Raw genomic sequence first — 21,763 nt, 5'->3', positions numbered from 1 at the left:
CGTAGGATGATCTACCGGGTATGTGTTTCTCTAGTGTTTTTTAAAATGTATTGGAATATATTCAAATAGATGTAAGCCATCTTGAATATCACATTCATACACTGTGCCAAATGGCAAGTTGATCAATCTTGAATCCCACAAATTTCAATGTGTCAGAGATATTATGCATATTTTATCATAGAAAGCATTAATGTTTTCAAGAAAAATTTAAGTAAACGTTTACGTGTCATGAAAATGTATATTCTCCAAAAAAAAAATCAGTTACCTTTCTATGTACAGTAAAACTATATTTTCTATATGATATTTTTTCAAAGAAATATCACATATTAGAGGTCTTGTTGCATTGTGTACACACATTTAGTCCCCACGGAGGTAAGTTCAGTGAGGGACTTATGGTTGCATGAGTCTGTGCATTTGTGCATGCAGGTATCTCAGACATGCCTGAGCCAATTCTTTTCATACTTGGTACAAGGACATAAAACTATGAAATACATATGCAAAACCATTATTTTTGGCGTGGCGTGAATAATTAGTACTAAATTGCATGATTAGTGAATTTTGAAAAAGCTAGGTTTCTAGAAAGATGGTGATGAAATTTAGTACTGGTGTTGGTCACACAACTCTGATAACAGACAAAGATTTACATGAGTATTTTGTCAATTTATTGCTAATTTGCATATTTAATGAATATTTATGATAAGTGTAATGTAAGGAATCCTGCATCAAATTTGACTAATGTGGTACAGATGTTGATCTCCCAGGACCACCATAGTGTGCAATGGCATTTAGCAGTGTTAAGTCAATTAATTGCTAATTTGCATATTTGATGAATTTTCATAATTAAGATGTGTATAGAAATTCTGCAAAGTTTACAAAATCTAGTCCTGTAATAGTGTGCAAAGACATTTACCAGTATCATGATAATTAAGGTCTAATTTGCATATTTAATGAAATTTACTTATAATCGTAATACGTTAAGAAATACTGCATCAAATTTGATAACACGTCATAGCACAGTTCCTAAAAATGATGTACAGATGTAGATCTTTCAGTGTGGAATTTCACTTGTAGAATTTTTCAATGGAAACAGGCAAATTTATTGCAATTTCTCTAAGATTTTCAGAAAGCCATGGTTTTCAGGAAACAGAAACATTTTTACCTCACATTTGGTATATGTACAAAATCAGTGAGAGGCTATCTTATAAGATGAATCAGTTCATTTGCATATCTGTGTATGTATGTATGTATGTATGTCTGTATGTGTGCATGCGTGTGTGTGTGTGCGTGTGTGTGTGTATGTATGTCAATTAAGATTAGAAACTCCTAAACCGCAGCACCTACCATCTTAGCATTTCAAGTACAGGTGCACCCAGGGGTGTAGTTGAGAATTTGTTCAAATGTCGGTGCCAAAAATATGCAAATTAGGGGAATAAAGGAAAAATGCGGCAGCTTGCTAAAACTCTGTAACCTTAGGTCATATTGGGTTGAAACGTGGTGTACGCAGGTTCCTTTAGGTATACTAAGTAAGTTACAGAGTAAGGAGTGTACAAATTGAGGTGAAATATGTATGTTTGCATTTTTGGGGTTATTAGTCCCCACGGACGAAGTCCGGGGGACTTATAGATTGGGTCATGTCTGTCCGTCAGTCTGTCAGTGCGTCCGTCCGTGCGTCTGTGCGTCCGTCTGTTAACACAGATATCTCAGACATGCCCTGGTCAATTTCTTTCAAACTTTGCACAAGGACAGTACCCTACCCCATACAGATGCACGTCGATTTGTTTCACAATGCGATCAAATTTGGCCGTGTTAGAGGACTTTTTTGTTTAAAACTCCATTTCTCATCGTATTCATATTGCAAAAAGGATGGAGTGACACAGTTTTTAGTCCCCCTGGATGAAGTCAAGGGGCTTATAGATTGGGTCATGTCAGTCCGTTCCTCCATCTGTTCGTCCATCCGTTCACGCAGATATCTCAGATATTTTGACAAAATGTCACGTGACCTCAGTGACCTTTGACCTGAAATATACATATTTGTCCATAACTTAGTAACCACAAGTGCTACACCCTTCATATATGGTGTAATGGGACACCTTATGACGCCACCTATTGTACCTCATTAATTATGTGCATATCTAATTTTGAGCGAGCCAATAGAGCTGGATGTCTGATTTTTGGTATAAAGGGATAACTTAGCAATACAATTTTTTTGACAAAACGTCATGTGACCTCAATGACCTTTGACCTGAAATATACATATTTGTCCATAACTCAGTAACCACACGTGGTACACTCTTCATATTTGGTATGATGGGAGACCTTATGACGGCACATACTGTACCTCATTAATTATGCACATATCTAATTCTTGGCAAGCGAATAGAGCTAGAGGTCTGATTTTTGGCATGTAGGGATTAATTAGCAATACAATTTTTTTTGAAAATGTCACGTGACCTCAATGACCTTTGACCTTGATTATATATACATATACATATATATATATATATATATATATATATATATATATATATATATATATATATATATATATATATATATATATATACACACAAGTTCTATACCCTCCAATTTTGATAGGATGTTAGACCTTCAGATGTCACATCTTGTACCTCATTTTTAAGCACATATGTATTTCTTGCTTGGCCAATACAGCTAGAGGTCTGATCTTTTTTCCCGATTTAGAACCACAACTTAGACATGCCTCATGTGTTTCAAATTGGGAACAACGACATAGACCTATGTGCCCATAGATCTCAACATATACACTCCAGTGATACTTCTTAATGACCACATTTCCCTGCCCCATCAAGACTAATACTCCTATTACAAGTGGGGACTATGTCATTGTCAATGACTTGCTTTTTTCAGTGTTTAGTCAAAAAATTTTCCCTGAGACGGCTTGTCCGATTGCTTTGAAAGTTGGTATCCATGTTCCATGGGATGACTATAGTCAAGTTTATCCAAATTGTAGTGAAATCTCTTGTTGGTAATATTTGGGCATTTTCTCAAAATTTTTGGTCAAAAAACTACTCATATGATAGCTTTGATATTTGGTATAATAGTTCATAAGCTTAATCGAAATGTGATGTATTGAAAGTCTGATGATATCCACAATTTTGTATTTTGGGGAAAATTTTTGTCATTTTTGGGTTTAAATAATTGTTTCTCAAAAAGTACTCGTCTGATAACTTTGATATTCGGTAGACATATTCCCATGGATGATCTTAATTTAATATGTCAAAATTATGATGACATATGTAATCAAGTATTTTTGCAGCTACTTTTGCCATTTTTGGTCAGGCTAGCCTGGAATGGTTGTCAAAGATGTCCTCCTTCATCAACACATATGTCACAGAAAGTTCTCTATATAACACAAGAGGCTCTAGCTTCAGAGAAATATCTTCAATTTTGTGTTTTTGTGAAGTTTTTTTCGGAATTTTTGACGGGAAAAAATACAGAAATAGTTCCTTGTATTGATTGGAAATTAGGTTTGTAAATCCCTACAAATGTTGTCATACATACATTGCATGTTAGAATGAGATAAACAATTCTGATATTTTTATTATTTTTCTTTGTCGATCTTGGTAAAAATATCCCTACAACAATCACTTCCGATGCTGGTTGAAATTTGGCATGAAAGTTCCATTGAGTTCAGTACCATTATATATTCAGATTGTGATGACGTGAACAAAATTAATAAATACTGTGAAAAAACTTGTTCTTATTTTATACCTTCAGGAACATAGAGTATACAATGTGGTTATTTAGTAAGCATTTTCTATGGTAATTTAAAACTGTATTTGGTATTGAAATAGCAAAGCTGAAGGTGATTTTAGCAGGTTTGGTCTCCAACAAGTATATTCCATAGGCTTTTCAATTCTCTCTCTCTCTCTCTCTCTCTCTCTCTCTCTCTCTCTCTCTCTCTCTCTCTCCTCTCTGTCGGGATGACGAGATCGATGTTTATGTGTATCAAGGTTGTAAATAGTTTACATATTTTACATTTTCTGCCATTTGAAATCATAATTTACATCAGAGACTTCCGAGTGCAAAAATAAGGAAAATACAAATTTGACTTTATTTAATATAAATACGAAAGTTAACAATAACAAATGAAATCTAATCGAAGCCTTTTTTCTTAAACTTATCATTTACAAAACTACGTAACTGCGCTTTGAACTGTGGCAAACTTTCGGTATTCCTATATAGACGAAGGAATACTATATCCAATTGTAGAAGTACAAACTACATATCTAGCTGCTGTCTGAAAAGTTGGAATGTACAAATCAGCGTTGCCAGAACTTCAAGTATTGAAATGATACATCTAAAAACGTGGAAACTGTAAATAATCAGGTGAAAAGCCATTCATTATTTAAATGTCTGAACAGCGACAAAATAATTAATAAGTAAATCCATAGATAGCCCATTGACGTGAAAGAAGGAAGCGAGAAGACACCGTAACATGTACTACCAATATAACCCTCCCAGCTCTCTTCTCAAGTTTGTATAACAGTACGTCGTTTATTTCCCATACTGTAACAGTACAACAATAAGTAAGTACAGTAGGAAATTAAAAGTTGCAATAGTCCATCTTTCTCCTATTCCTCTTCTGTAACAAGAATAATCTCAAGTGAGGTTCCATGAATTTACAAAGGAAATAGACGCATTTCATTCTATAAATAAACCCGTTGAGTCCTGACAGTTGAACAGATGAATGAAAACTCGTTGCTTGAGCCAACGTTACAGAAACATTGATGCTTTTATGGGCGAAAACATTGGGGCTATATCCTCCAACTTGAATAACGCAAGAAACGAAATATTATATTCGCCTTATCCCTTACACACGATGCGTATCTGAGGGTGTAAATCTTACATGAAAAAACGGAACAAAAGCCGTTTTATTGTACAACTAAAATAGCAAGGTTGCTTGTCAACTCGAAAGAACGGAGACCATACTTCGTTTTTCTAACCCACTGACAACGCTCGGCTAAACGCAAGACTAGACTCTGAGTGTATAGGTTTGAAAACCATTTAAAAGTGCAAATGGAAATTGTAACGGCCGGTTTACTGTGTATCGTGTTAAACGAAAGAAAGAAAAAGGGCAAGCGCGCCGAGTATCGAATCCGTGGAACTTTGCAGTGAGTTCATTTTCTAATGTAGCTATTCAATTAAAAATAAAATGAAGGGTAATTATCAAAATTTAATTTAAAATATTTTAGGCGAGCAGATGAAGAGCATTTCAGCCTTTTTCTAAATATATTAAATTTTGCCACAAGTTAAAGTGTGAGAAATAGGGAAAAGGATTGGTGAGGATGGTACATTGCGGCAAATCAGAATTTTGCTTGGAAAACTTCATTCAATATTTGAAAATCATATCTTTTTCAAAATGCTGCTTAGCTAACACCCGATTATTTTCTTACTTTCCAAAAGTCAACCATATCCTAATTTCTATTAGAGTTTAGGCGTGGTCTATTGGGAATTCCCTCCGGAACGTAAATAATGGACACCTCGAAATCAATCAAAACAATGAACCAAACAGTGACGTTGACATATATCACTAATATTATCAACCAGTGTCGTGGCTATCAGATGTGCTTGGATCTGACCTCCCGCAAGTCAATTAATGTTTCAACTTTCGCAGATTTGATTGTTTAGTGGATATTACGGCTCAGCAGATGATAACAGCGGAGTGTTGGCATCTCAATTTCGACAGCCAACGGTTCAACGTAAACCGGGAGGAGCAGCAGGAACTCAGTCAAGGTGAACATCTTTACAGTCCCGATGTTAAATATCTTGACCGTCATGGCATTTCAAGATATAGGAAAAACTTCCTGTGGCTGAATAAAATTATTTAAATTAATGTTCTTGGAAACGGTAGCCGACTGGTTTTGTGTGAGGCCTAGCAGCTAGGCGATGTTGCCGTGAGTGTGTGGGGGTTCGAATCCCATTTGGGTTATAGTAAAAAATATATTTCTAAAATATGTACAATTTATTAGTTCCCTCATCACAGTAATAAGGTACGAAAGGAGCGCTAGTATTTTAACGAAATGATAGAGCGCGGCCCGTTGATCAACTTCATATATTAATTTTGCACCGGAGAAGTTGCATGAGCATACCGGTGGCGAAAATGAACAATTCAATCATGTCAATCCTTTCATTTATATCGGATATACTTCCAAATATGTACACTGTCGGGAATAGGCTGATTCATAATTAGGTGGCGAAGTGCCAGGAATGTAACGATGAAACATTCATGAAATTGTGATTAGCTTAATCGTAATATTCGCGGGAATGCTTAGACATCAATCTAGTTGTCATGATAACTCGTCTCGTGCTCCGCCTCTTCTTAGCATAGACCACGCCTAAACTCAAATAGGAAGTCGGAAAATGGCAAATTGGAAATAAGGTTGCAGTCGCCAATTCCCACCTGCAGTTTTGAAAGGTGATCGGCATCACACAAGTTACCTAACATCAATGAAAATAGGCATTTTTCTAAGATAACTATCATTTACAATGACATTTGTATATGAAAATACTGACTGTCCGCAAAGTACCATCTTCACAAGAGTTTTTACCAATTTCTCATAGTTTCACCGGCGTTGAAAACTTGTTCATTTCGAAAAGGGCCAAAGCGCGCTTCATCAACGTGAAGAAACGTTTGAAAATTGATGATTAGCCTAATTTCTTTCTTCTATTTGTATAGATTGTATCGCCTTTTCTACGACAAATGCGACATTGCAGACGCTCGACAGCATGACTCATTATCAAAGAAGCTGGTCAACCCTATAACTTACCGGTCGATCGGTTAATCAATGAATGCTACCCGAGGTGTGAAAGTTGTCATCTCACATATATTTCAATCTGTCTATGAAATGGTTTATTTCAGAGGCCGAACATCGCCCTAGTCGTAGAACGGAGTCATATTCGGCACACCACGGGTATTCCTGTTCCTATCCCTTCCATTCCCTCATTTGACATGATCAACCCACCTTTATAATTTCAAGTTGTATTGAGTTGAATTGAGTATGTTTTCAGCCCCTTTCAGGATCAAACTAAATTTTTTGGACACAAAAAGATGAAAATGCTGTTTGCAACGACAGTTTGCTCATACGACATTATTATAAGACTACAGCGAAAATACTTTCTTATTTTAGAATTTTTTATTACTATTAGGATTATGTTTGTACAATTGCCTATTAGTTATGTCATCAACTTGGTTCAGCAAACTAGCACAACAACAACATAAAAACAAATGACAAAATTTTAAAGTCATAGAGCGATCACTCCCTATGTTTATTTGTATACCAATTGATCAACTTGGCTTTTCCTTAAACAACTTAGGTTTGCCACCCAGTAAGGCTATATTTTTGGGAAATGTAAACAAATCTTGGTCGGGTAGTTTTGGCTTTTTTTATTAATTCTTTTCTTGTTCGAACTCAATTTCATATTTCTTGAGCTATAACATTAATATCTCAGAAAAACTGTCATAGACCAAACCTGCATGTACACTTTAAAATTAAATTTCAAGCTATTGAGTGCTGTTGTTTCAGAGAAAACAGACACTGGGCAGGTAAGGAAACACTGAACAGCTAATACCGATCCGTGTACCACCTTCCGCAATGTTTATGATTTTATAGAGAAGTTTCATCTTTTGGTGCATGGCACTCTGATCTGAGGCTTCTTGATGTTTTCGTTGTTTTACTGCAAAACAGCTGTACATGTATTTTCCTAATTTGTTCAGTGTCTGTCTCTCTGTCCATCGTCGATGTTGCATTCTCATTGTCATTGTTTGAGTAAATTGCAAATGAAATATATTGAAGAGCCGATTCATGACGTATGAGTGGTATTTAGGAAATTTAAAGCGCAGTGGTCGTCGCGCTGCCCGTGCGCGATTTTTTTGTTGATAAACATAAATGTTTGTAAACAGAAGTCTTGCCAACTTCAATTGGAGTGAGATGGGGGCGGTCCCTCACTTTGTTAACGCCTTTGTAAGACTCAACATCATGCAATAGTAAAATATTAAGATCGGAAACGAACTTCAGTGGTGTATTTCTATCTATAAACTCATGTAAGGCTACGAACATTGAGACACTCTGCACATTATGTCGCCGAGTTTACTGCACGCAGTCACAGTGAACAAATGGGTTTGATCACGCGGTCACGCTGGTTGTACACAATGCTATGTACAGCACAGTAAAAATGCATCACTAAAATGATCAACATTGTATATATATGAAGACCAGGAACAAGCACAATGCCTAAACACAAAAATTACACTCAAGACCATGATCGGCAAGCCAGAGCAGCACAAGGGAGGTGTTGTTGCTTCGATAATGGAGAAGGTCACCGCGTTGACATACACTCAGCTCCATGGCTCGAGCGAGGCCCGTTCAACTGATTCAAGGAAATCATGATCAAATGTGATCTCAATCCAGCGTGTAATTACTGTTCAATATTCAGAAGATATTTAACTCAGATTAATTGACCTTTTATTGCGTGTTAGATTTGGAAAGGTGGTATGCTTGTGACAAATCAGCCGCCATATTATCGACAATATCGCAAACATAATAATCAACCCGTAACCTCATGCGGCATTCTCGGATATGTTGTCAACAAGGGGGGGGGGGGGGGGGGGGGGACCCCTCAGGAGCATGCGCAGTGCGACGACCACTGCGCTTTAATTCAGTTCCACTTGTTGTTCTTGATAAAGATGCCATTTCTTTATATACGCGGTTTACTTTGATGATTTTATCCTCTGCAAGTTAATCACTGTCACAGAGCAATAATACAATAATATCCTTTTCAAAAGCTGCTCTATGTCACAAATTTTGATGAAACTATCAGTGTTTTTTGACAAAAATATGCCTTATTGAAAATGCTCTTCCTGATAATATAAGGGCATCGATACTTAAGAACCAATTTATGCACTTACTGTCGGAAGGCTATCTGTTTCACAATTTACGGATGTATAAGTTAGTTGCTGTGTTTGTATTTGCGTACTATATGAAGTGTTTTTGTTAATAATTACGCATGTGCGAGTGCTCGGTGAGCTTCACATTGCCATGCCTTCGAGAGGTTAAATAGCTCCGTACGAAGGTTACAGAATTTACCTAAGATCGAGGGTTTTGGTCGAAGAAGAAAGAATGACGTTTTGGGGAATTTTCTGTTATTTGAATAATCTGAAAAGGTTCTCTATAGAGGCTACAGGGCACTATACAAGTGACAATTTTTGAAATTAAATATGTTCGAGTAATTTGTAAACATTTTTAACAACACTCTGTAACTTTTTGTTGTATTACTTGAATTAACATCATGCAAACGCAGCTACATTCTTAAACCCCCTCTCCCTCCATAAAGTGACCATCTTACAGCCCCTTACACCTCGCTACACTTCGTTACGTTCGCTACACCCCCCTTCTCCAATTTTCACAAAATTTTACTCCTAGACTTGGTTACACCTCGCTACACGTTCTTAACTACGCTACAAGATTGGTGTCTCTCTGGCGAGTAAAAAGTGACCATCTTACAGCCCCTTACACCTCGCTACACTTCGTTACGTTCGCTACACCCCCTTCTCCAATTTTCACAAAATTTTACTCCTAGACTTGGTTACACTCGCTACACGTTCTTAACTACGCTACAAGATTGGTGTCTCTGGCGAGTAAAAAGTGACCATCTTACAGCCCCTTACACCTCGCTACACTTCGTTACGTTCGCTACACCCCCTTCTCCAATTTTCACAAAATTTTACTCCTAGACTTGGTTACACCTCGCTACACGTTCTTAACTACGCTACAAGATTGGTGTCTCTCTGGCGAGTAAAAAGTGACCATCTTACAGCCCCTTACACCTCGCTACACTTAGTTACGTTCGCTACACCCCCTTCTCCATTTTCACAAAATTTTACTCCTAGACTTGGTTACACCTCGCTACACGTTCTTAACTACGCTACAAGATTGGTGTCTCTCTGGCGAGTAAAAAGTGACCACTTACAGCCCCTTACACCTCGCTACACTTCGTTACGTTCGCTACACCCCCTTCTCGAATTTTCACAAATTTTACTCCTAGACTTGGTTACACCTCGCTACACGTTCTTAACTACGCTACAAGATTGGTGTCTCTCTGGCGAGTAAAAAGTGACCATCTTACAGCCCCTTACACCTCGCTACACTTCGTTACGTTCGCTACACCCCCTTCTCCAATTTTCACAAAATTTTACTCCTAGACTTGGTTACACCTCGCTACACGTTCTTAACTACGCTACAAGATTGGTGTCTCTCTGGCGAGTAAAAAGTGACCATCTTACAGCCCCTTACACCTCGCTACACTTCGTTACGTTCGCTACACCCCCTTCTCCAATTTTCACAAAATTTTACTCCTAGACTTGGTTACACCTCGCTACACGTTCTTAACTACGCTACAAGATTGGTGTCTCTCTGGCGAGTAAAAAGTGACCATCTTACAGCCCCTTACACCTCGCTACACTTAGTTACGTTCGCTACACCCCCCTCTCCAATTTTAACAAAATTTTACTCCTAGACTTGGTTACACCTCGCTACACCTCTTAACTACGCTACAAGATTGGTGTCTCTCTGGCGAGTAAAAAGTGACCATCTTACAGCCCCTTACACCTCGCTACACTTAGTTACGTTCGCTACACCCCCTTCTCCAATTTTTAACAAAATTTTACTCCTAGACTTGGTTACACCTCGCTACACGTTCTTAACTACGCTACAAGATTGGTGTCTCTCTGGCGAGTAAAAAGTGACCATCTTACAGCCCCTTACACCTCGCTACACTTCGTTACGTTCGCTACACCCCCTTCTCCAATTTTCACAAAATTTGACTCCTAGACTTGGTTACACCTCGCTACACGTTCTTAACTACGCTACAAGATTGGTGTCTCTCTGGCGAGTAAAAGTGACCATCTTACAGCCCCTTACACCTCGCTACACTTAGTTACGTTCGCTACACCCCCTCTCCAATTTTCACAAAATTTTACTCCTAGACTTGGTTACACCTCGCTACACGTTCTTAACTACGCTACAAGATTGGTGTCTCTCTGGCGAGTAAAAAGTGACCATCTTACAGCCCCTTACACCTCGCTACACTTCGTTACGTTCGCTACACCCCCTTCTCGAATTTTCACAAAATTTTACTCCTAGACTTGGTTACACCTCGCTACACGTTCTTAACTACGCTACAAGATTGGTGTCTCTCTGGCGAGTAAAAAGTGACCATCTTACAGCCCCTTACACCTCGCTACACTTCGTTACGTTCGCTACACCCCCTCTCCAATTTTCACAAAATTTACTCCTAGACTTGGTTACACCTCGCTACAACGTTCTTAACTACGCTACAAGATTGGTGTCTCTCTGGCGAGTAAAAAGTGACCATCTTACAGCCCCTTACACCTCGCTACACTTAGTTACGTTCGCTACACCCCCTTCTCCAATTTTCACAAAAATTTTACTCCCAGACTTGGTTACACCTCGCTACACGTTCTTAACTACGCTACAAGATTGGTGTCTCTCTGGCGAGTAAAAAGTGACCATCTTACAGCCCCTTACACCTCGCTACACTTAGTTACGTTCGCTACACCCCCTTCTCCAATTTTCACAAAATTTTACTCCTAGACTTGGTTACACCTCGCTACACGTTCTTAACTACGCTACAAGATTGGTGTCTCTCTGGCGAGTAAAAAGTGACCATCTTACAGCCCCTTACACCTCGCTACACTTCGTTACGTTCGCTACACCCCCTTCTCCAATTTTCACAAAATTTTACTCCTAGACTTGGTTACACCTCGCTACACGTTCTTAACTACGCTACAAGATTGGTGTCTCTCTGGCAATTAACGACGCGACTGCTCTTTTACAACTTGAATGCTGTATTCCATACTGAATATCTACATACATCACCTCAACATATCTTGAAAATTATCATGTTTAAGCTTTCATCCATCGCCAACGTACCCTAGTATAGTTTTTATATTATTCGTAGGGGTCCCTGGTCCTTTAAACAAAGTTCCGTTGACCCTGTCTATTTTACTACTCTAAACTTTCTTTCTCTTATGAAAGGAATAATTATTCACGATATGTAAATCGATGGGAAGATCGAACTGTTCCATACAAGACCCCTATGTGAAAATAGTCCCATCTAAAACAGGCTGCGCATTGATATATTTCTCTGTAATTAGACTTCTTTTCCTAGCCTTCGCTACACTCGCAACACTTAAATACGTAGCGAGGGGTAGTCTATAAAAAGTTTGCACCTCGGATCTTGCAGTGTTAAAACAAATTACGTGTAAGGTAATGTAGGCATAACTGTAATTTTTGTGGTTATTTCAGAGTAATGTTGAGTATATGTTGTACAGTGACCAGGAACCAGATGGTGGCAGTAGTCACACCGCTCACGCAAAAGGTTAATACTAGTATATTTCAATTAAATCAATAAAATGGCGTTTTTTTCCAAAAGAGCACTTGCCATACGTTTATGATACATCAATATATCGATACCACATTTGCATCTTGTTGAGTTCAGTCTCTTCTTACTTTTTTTCTAAATTTCGATGAATGCTTGCCATTGTGCAATAACTACCGTTCTGCGTGATATATGAATTTATGTCTTCCGTGGGAGCTTAATAGAGAACTAACGTGAAACGTCTACAAAACTTTAAATGATGCCGCTCAACCTTCAACTTTAAATCCTTGTCAAAGATAGTACAGCATTATGTTAAGGTTACGAGCCCGTTACAGCAAACGTCTATTATGTACTTTTCCCATATTTCCCATTTTCCAGGTGCTCTTTTATTTGATAGCAGTGAGGGGTTTTGGATGGTCCATTCCTTGCCAAGATTTCCTGCCGACCCATCTATGAAATATATATGGCCTGAAAATGGTTATATCAATGGACAAGTATTTCTATGCGTAACATATCCCCGTCAAGAATTGGATACAATAAGTACGTAGACATGGTGCATATGCACCTTTCAACCCAGTGATTTGTTATTTTTTGCATATTAATAACGAAACCTTAATAAGTCAATAAGTTATTGGCACAAGAGATAACATTTTCGATACTTTACACGGATTTGTTGATAAGATGTGCTCATGTAAACAGGGCCAGTATGAGGAGATGTTATTGTCGACACAATTCGCTTCATAGAGCAAGTTGGTCTTGATCATATCAGTCGTGCGTCTCTTCTCGCAAATCTTCTGTACAGTCTATGTGGTGAAAATTATTGGTCAAACAATTTGCCATTCATGTATATCATATTTAAATTTCCATTCATTTGACTATCAATATTGACAATATTCTTCATTACAGAAAACCAAATTTTGTTCTACAAGCCTAATATTTACAGCCGTCATCCACAGCCTAGTGGACTGTCACTGCCGAGTGCAGCACAGAGCGCTGACGGATCGACATCACCGATTTCATTGGTGACGTTGAAAGACCGTCAGTTTCTTTCGATCGCGAAGCAAGACGGACATGACTTGGGTAAGCAATAGAGCTATTTTGATATAAAATTACGCATAAATTTTGTGCCAAATTACCGATTGTAGGATTGTACAACTATTATATTAAACCAGCTAGCATGTTGTCAAGGTGTCGTGCAAAAAGAGCGGTCTGATTGGTCTAGATATGAGAATAATATTGCTACAGTAGCTATATAGCACGAACATAACATGCGCCAACTCTCATTCAGCGAATAAAACTTTTACCATATCATTTCAGAATTACAAAATACTATTATGATAAAATTTAACCCACCTCAGTAACGGGTATACCACTCTGTCATGATCAAGGTGACATCATATATGATAGCTCAATGTCGTTTGTGCGTTATAAACTGGTCAAAATCTCGTGGTATGCCCGTTGCTTTTGGTGGCTTATTGCTAAAATAGACAATAACACATAAGTAATGTTCATTATTTGACCTTTATTAGGAAAACATTAGTTTATGGGCATTTTGTAATGTTTCAGCGAGAACATTTGTTACAGTAGTATAAAGAATTTTATGATACCGTTACTGCAAAATACATACACATTCTTCCAATCTAACCTCCAATTATGAAAATGGTACGGATACAGGAAATCGAATCAAATTGAACGAACCATACAAAGAGGGGTTAAACCACGTGTAAGATGAATATTTCTTTAAGGTAATATGCACCTCGAAAGTGAAAGACTTCAACTTTTGCTCAAACTTTCCTCAGTGAAACTTTCAACCGTTCTCTTACCGAAGCAAAAATAAAAATCAGGGGTCACCGTGCAAACTTTGGCACTAGAGAGACAAATAACTTGCGATTTCTCGATATTTGAAATTCAAAATGGCCGCCATCCCTGTGTTAACTCTATGGAAAAAAATAAAATTTTCGATTTTCGAAAAACTAAGACGGTGAAAACTTTTCTTTCGCCAAGAGCTTCAAAATGAGCCCCCACAAGTGGTAGGTCAGAAGAAAATTGATAAAATTTGAAGGCCCGAATATCTGTCCCCGAGGTGCGTTCTACCTTAAAAGACACAATTTGCCTATTCAATCCCTGCCTTACAGTCCAATTAGCTTTATCTTTTTGCATTTTACTTATTACAAAAATGCCATCCAATCTTCGGAGGGATGATTTTGTCTTTTTGGTGGTGATGGATTCGGTCGATTAAATTCTGGCGCAAGTTGTTACTCGACAATTACTTAGTTGTCCAAAAATTTTGCATTTGTTGTGATTTGAAAAAAAAATGTCATGGTCACACTTAAGATAAGTTGCAGCTGATTTCAAACCATCGATCTTATAGGAAAAAATTACAAAACGTAGAGTAAATATAGCTCTAAGGAATGTTGCATTTTACACGTCGTTATTTTTCTTATTTATCACCTTTTTACAAAAGAAATCATTCCATTTTCAGTACTTTGTTGACCATACAATAGTTCACAGTACGCGTTACATATTTTGCACTTGAAGCCGGTGTAAGTTGGGTGAGAGAGAAACGTAAAAGGATACATATTTATGCAAATTACCTGTTTTCTGGGGCTTCTGTTCTTACCTACTTTGGGTTATTGTTCCAAATGCAAAATTAAAATATAGTTCAGATTACACTTATACCAGCCTACTGACCTCCAATCACAGGAATTAAAAGTGCAGTTTGCAGTCGACATGCAAACCTGTTTTGAAAAGCCAGCGTTTCCCATTGAGTTCGTGACATCGGCAGACCATTTAAACGTCAAACTTTGACAATTTATATCAAGATATATCACAAAACTACAATGTTGCCTGATATTGAGCCAAACGGTGGTATTTTCCTGTTCATTAAGATCTCGCAGAAGTGGTGTGAGGGCGCAGTTGCTCACCTACTGTGGCCATGAAAAATGATAGCTTCATCAATATTAGCTTCTGCGAAATGTCACATAAATTACTCTGTGTAACCACATTTATCCGAGCGCCCTCTTACTCGTAAGTGTTTTAGAGGTACAAAAGCATGTCTGCTTGTCGTACATGATAATTTTGTGACGCCATATCATGAATTATTGATGTTTTAGCTATTTGTTTTCAAATCCAAATATTTTCTTCTCAACATTAGAATGTCAGAGGCATTCCATCGAATAGGATGTTGAAGGGCCTACTGAAATTATAGCAATAGGCTTGGACCCATGCAAAAATACCTCTAATGGCGCCATTTCATCGCAAGCTCAAAACTGCGATGGACCTGACCAAACGAAAATTTCATCAGCTCTCGACCTAACATAGATCCAACACTTCTGAACGGTTTTGTTCCTTCCTCATACCATGTTCACCTATATTTATTGCTGTAGATATTTATGAATACGTGGCCGAACGTCTTCGTGTAACAGGCTTTGACGTGCAGACATGGAGAAATGGTATGGGTGAAAAACTAGCATCATGCACTGGTCAGACGAAGTACACGTTCACTGGAAAATACTCAGTTGAAAATATAGATACCTTACAATTTCCGTCTCCCAATGGTGGTACTATCACATATGAACGCACAAAGGATCACTCAAAGTGGTGTGTTTCAGATGATCGTAGCAGGCCGTGGGTTTGCATCGGAGATCTCAATAGGATGGTGAGTGTAGGTTTTTTCTCAGTGTGGTTTAATTTTACCCTCCTTGTTTGGCTGAATACTTAATATGAGTTATGCGAATCTAAGATATGTACATATTGCCCAGATCATTCTACTCAAAGTGTTGAAAACAGTACAAGGAAGATTTCATCCTGATACACAATTTTTTACGTCAACAACGCTGTTGTATATGCTACAGGTATGACTCACGGCAAGCGTAGCAGATAACGTATAGACGAGAGAGGGCTTGTCGGACAAGGTTTACTAGCGTTTGTAAACAACAAACAACTCAAACTGCTGGATGACAGTATGCTTGATCAGTCAACTGTAAGCGATTCAAGTTCGGGAACTCCATAATGTTGTTTTTTTTCCGCAAATATGCCTGAACAAAACGACTGCAATATTTTGTTTATTCTTAGCACTCCTATACGTATTCCACCACATGTATGTGTGAACTGACCACCGAATTTTGTATCAATGAGTTCTAGACGAATTTCAACAAAATTGTATAGTCAGGCGCAAACTTTGGCCTTTAAACCTTGCAAGAGATGTGTTATGTACGACTAATGCATATAATTTCGAGTTCCGAAGTGACATCACGACAGTTGAACTGTGATAGGAATTTTGATCGTTCAAATAAAATGTTGTCAGCAATAACAACAAAACACAACTAAAAGCAAGGCAGTCCGGGGAATTACAGTACATAGATTACAAATGCCTACATGTACGGTAAAAACGCAACAGATACATACGGGGGCGACAAAGCACGGAAATGTATATCAGACGAGAGGAGACATCGGACCTAGGCCATTGAACTTGAAAACCGAGGCTACATGCATTTTCATTTGATTAAAAGCACTAACTAAAACAATTTTCATTGCTATGTCGCTGTTTTCACAAGATACTGACCGTTTGATCTTGGAAAGTTGAGTTTGCTTTTACGTGCAGCCAACGCATGCCGGTATGGTGACAGACAGTTCACTATGCTATGCCTAGCTCTGCATGGCAGGGCTGTGTGTTACCGGCGTTAAACGGCCTCCCACCACAGCACTGCAGACTGATATAGAAAAAACCCGCTGGTGGCTCCTCGGAAATACTGCGGGCACTTTATCGGCCGAAAGCAGCCGATTTTGAGTCCAAAACTTGCATTGATCTTCGTTTTCGAGCACATCCACCTCGCCTAGGTACACGATGTGCCCAGCCGCGCTTGTAAACTTACGCAAAGCCTACTTTTCTCTCTCTATGCGAGGGAAGCGTTCGTATCCGCCGCCATTGTTAATCTCATTCAACCCATGAGCACCCGGGTGAAAACCAGCGGTCTAAACCATATGGAAGGCGTATGACATAACAGTATAGCGCCAAGTACGGCGAGTTTTTAGAGAAAAATAAAAAGCAAAAAGCAACAAAAAACAAAGCGAAAGAAAGCTAGAATTATTAATAGCTGAACGTAATATGATAGTTGTGCAATGCAAAATAAAAAATAAATACATAAACAAACAAGAAATGCCCGTAAAATCCGTCCGAGCTGAGCGATGACGTCATAAGCGTGTCGAAATGCATTCTGGGTAATTAAGGTAAAATTTGTGTTCAGCATGTTCTATGGTAGTAATACCGGAAATAGAGAAAGAATGAAAGAAAGAAAGAAAGAAGGAAAGTGAGCAAAAACTAAGAGTTCCAGAGCTGGTCTCTGGAACTAATTATTATCGATTTGCATATACGTCACATATCTTACAAATATAAATACAGCTCAATGTTTTGCACTTTATCCTTGAAAATGGTACGTTGTGCAAGTAACATTACAATATTAAAGGCGTGGTTTGCATAGGTCTATCTCATTTGATAAGGTTTGCCATTCCTCTTTCTATGGGTTGAGATCTAGCCGAGTGGTTTTGAATGCGATGCCTTCGCTATAGAGAATTCGCTGGATATGCGAATCGATCCATTATTATTTTGATGCATCGGGATAAGTAAATGCAGAAGCTCTATCCATTTATACAAAACGTAAAATTTAGGATCATGATACGTTGCCCTATTTGAGATGAATAGCTTGCATAATAAGGTCCAAGTTTTGTGGCAAATTATTATGACCCAAATTTAGTAGAACCATACTAAATTGTATAAATGTTTTCAAAATCTTTTACAAGACATGCTGTGAACAGTTACAATCCATGTCGGCATGGTTTGGGATATATTTATTACGCGTTCTTGACTCATACACTTGTGAGCCAAACAAATCTTCTTCAAATTCTTGTATTCATCATTTTCTCAGGTAAGTCAGAGAACGCGCGGCGGTGGTGTCGTTTGTCTTAACAATCTGGCTGTCTGGGAGCAGTTCAGAAGACTACGTGGTGAGATTGAAGTGGCAAATATCGACAGGAGAGATTGCCCGGGAGTTTTTTCTCTTCACTTCGTGCAATACGTCTTTTCGTACTTTTCAGATCCACTTCGCAAACATGACGTTTCAAGAAGATCGCTGGACCTCCCAAATTATCTCCGTGCAAGAAATTAAAAATGTTTTGGCAGTAACGTTGCTCTATGAATTATAAAGCACTCTTTACGTCAACAGATGTGCTGTTTACCTTTCGAAGGTAGTTGCGTATAGAATTGGAGGAAAATCTGCAGCATAGAAACCACAAGTCCTACAATGGCAATTAATACTCTTTCAGAGTATTCAGCTATAACTTAAGAAGAATCAGCAGCCCTGTAAATGTGAACCGTTCTCTTTAAAGAGAATATATTGTCTTCCAGAATGAAAATTACACTTTTGTAATTAATTACGTTTTGCGAAGAAGTGTACAGATAAGTAAATTATATACAGGGCAAATGGCTATAAAAAGGACTTTGTTTTTTCATTTCACTTCACTAACATTGATCATTGACGTCTAAAGACAATTAAGATGATATTTGTGTATTTAATGTTATTTACCCATGTTACTATGACACCTGAAGTTGCATGTTTACCTGTGCTAATATAGTGGTTTTTAATAGTGTAAGCTTACATCATTATTAGCATTATTGTAATAATGCTCGTCTACCAAAGAATAAATGTTCCATGAGCAATTTTCCAGTCCCAGTCTGTAGTCGAAACTTGTGAAATGGTCTCTTAATTAAAAAGAAGAGTTCGCTTGCCATCAAATTCACTTCAGAGTATATTATCAGGAAACTTCACGTGTCAACGTATATTTCTTTTCTTTGTATATTTTTCTGTTATGCCATGATTGTTAAGACTTCATATGCTACTGGTATTAAAACAAAAAGGAACAAAAGTTGACACAAAAAAGGCCTTCGGCGCCTTTGTTTATGTGATTTAAAGCGAAAGTGATTTTCAGATATTCGCGAAAACGAGAGTACTAAAAACAACACAGTTACAAAAAATGGGCAGCTGACGTTGGAAAGATTCGGCTGAAAACAAAATTTCTCGAGGTGTTTCAGTTTTACAATATGACAGACTTCATACTGATTTCAGTGAGCTGGGTGCCTCTGAACTGAACTTTAACAGCAGTATTTCTCTTTGGAAGTCCGTAAGCGTAATGACGAGAAGTGTATGATACCAAATTCACTTTACCAGCTGGCATGTAGGCTCTTACAGCATTTAAGAGACAATTTTTGACGTTTTGATTTTAATATTTCAGACAAAAATGGCACGGCCTTCGTCACAAGTTGGCGAATTCTCGATGAACAAAATTGAAGGACGTTAAGCTTTATATAAAAAGTCGCTGCCTCGTAATGAATATCTGTCACGTATTTCTAAGGTTATAAATAAAGCATTTTATTAATTCAGTTCTTTTTTTGTAGAGTTTACCCACATTTTCCCTGTACTTCAGTGCTCTCCCACTATTGCGATTCGCATTATGGTAGACACGAATAAATTTGAATAGCACATTTCAAGTTGCCTGTCCGTTGCTTAAAAAACCATCGTGTGACAATTGACCTATCAGAATAATCCATTCGGAAGTCTTTATCTATTCATTATGGCCTCATGAATAGATAAAGACTTCCGAATGGAGCATTCTTATAGGTCAATTGTCACATGATGGTTTTCAAACAACGGACAGGCAACTCGAAATGTGCTCTTCAAATTTATTCAAAATGTTGTGGTATGTTTGTTTTTAAGACTGGGACTTTTTCTTTGAAGAAGGGGAGTGTTAAGGTTGTATTTTTTACGACAAACTTCTATCCAATACGTGTGGTTACAAATTTAATATTTTAACTTTTATGAATCAATACTGTGTCAAAAGACTTTCATGGTCGGTAAAACCGTAAAGGTTTACCTGGGCCCCTCTGTGGTAAACATTTTACTTTCCGTTGTTTAAAGGTATACAGTCACCTGTAATCTAAATATGCCCATATATGGTCAAAGGGGTGTTCCTTGATATTCAAAATGCCCATGTGAGGGCGCTGTTTTTAGAAAGCGGCCACCCGCCTAAAATCTGTGATTGGTTAGATTTTCTCTTTCCATGGTAACTGTGGCAAAATTGGAGCAGGTGACAGTATACCTTTAACGAAAGCATATCGACCGGTGCGTTCAATACAATATTATACAGCTATACCGGTCTTCCATTTTAAAATAAAATGGTAAAAACGACAAGTTAACGATTCATTAACAACAAACAAAGAGAACTTTATTGCCATTACTGTGGAACTGGTACTTCAATTCAATTGACACTTCATAGACAAGGTTGCACAATGGCTATATATATTTGTGATATTTTTGTCACCACAATTCGTCATAATGTAACTGCATATTAGATGAACTTAACAGTGCTATTGTTTTAGATTTCGGCATCAACTTCAAAAGCATATCGTAAATACTAACAAGTGTGGCTTGACGTCACATGATAAATGTTAGAATTACATCCAATGTAAGATTTGATATGTCATCCAGTCACGTATTTTTCTTCTTTTTGGCCCATGATAGTTTATTTCCTGTAAAGTATTTTACATTTTGACGAACGCCTTCTAATTTTTGTCTTTCTATATAAAGCTAAGTTATGTGTAAATGCAGATCGTTGCCGGTCCAGGCCTCTGATTGTTTGAACCATTAACACTGTGAGTCCATTACACTTCATCCAATACAATTTTACGGCATCCATGTGCAGTCGCGTCCAAATATGACTGTCGACGAGATACTTCCACAATTAGGAGTTCCACATTCATAAGTAGTGAAGACAAACTGGCAACACGGGGTAAAAGGTACAGACTGATAAGATCGTAATTTGATGCATAAATACACGCTATATTGAGAAATACTCTATAGCTAGTTTACAAATTATCAAAATAAAACTGCCGTCGTCACTTCATCACTGGAATAACTTTTGACAGAAAAATTTTTGTAATTCAAAATTAGCAATATTGCACCCGATTGTTTGTGCTGCAGTTGGAAAAGAAAATATTGACATTCATACCAAAGTTATAATTGATGCATGTCTGTCCTGAATACAAGCGATATTGACTCCTTTGTTTTCTGAACCAATGCCAAAATTTCCTTCGCTTTTCTTCATGTGTCTTCATCATCTTATTCTTAGCTGTATCTTTACTTAATTTTGAATCATCTTTTAGCGACACATTGTGACACTGGCATTGGTCTTTCTGATGTTGGTGTAGATATGTTAAAAAGTGTTGAAGTTAGAAGTTTTTATTCCTTCTTCCTGCCTCTTTTTCTTTTGACGT

At 37.8% G+C, this 21,763-nt stretch overlaps 1 protein-coding gene across 1 annotated transcript; it reads left to right on the top strand.

Annotated features, from left to right (window-relative positions):
• Positions 1-12,365: 12,365 nt before the first annotated feature.
• LOC139137977 (deoxyribonuclease-2-alpha-like) lies at positions 12,366-18,884 on the top strand. Its single transcript, XM_070706205.1, has 5 exons — positions 12,366-12,438; positions 12,817-12,978; positions 13,345-13,518; positions 15,825-16,096; positions 18,363-18,884. The coding sequence occupies exons 1-5, from the start codon at positions 12,381-12,383 to the stop codon at positions 18,600-18,602; spliced, it is 906 nt and encodes a 301-aa protein (XP_070562306.1). The 5' UTR covers positions 12,366-12,380; the 3' UTR covers positions 18,603-18,884.
• Positions 18,885-21,763: the final 2,879 nt, after the last annotated feature.

Source organism: Ptychodera flava, chromosome 8, assembly GCF_041260155.1.
Source record: "Ptychodera flava strain L36383 chromosome 8, AS_Pfla_20210202, whole genome shotgun sequence".
NCBI lineage: Eukaryota > Metazoa > Hemichordata > Enteropneusta > Ptychoderidae > Ptychodera > Ptychodera flava.
This window is presented reverse-complemented; position numbering and strand designations above follow the sequence as displayed.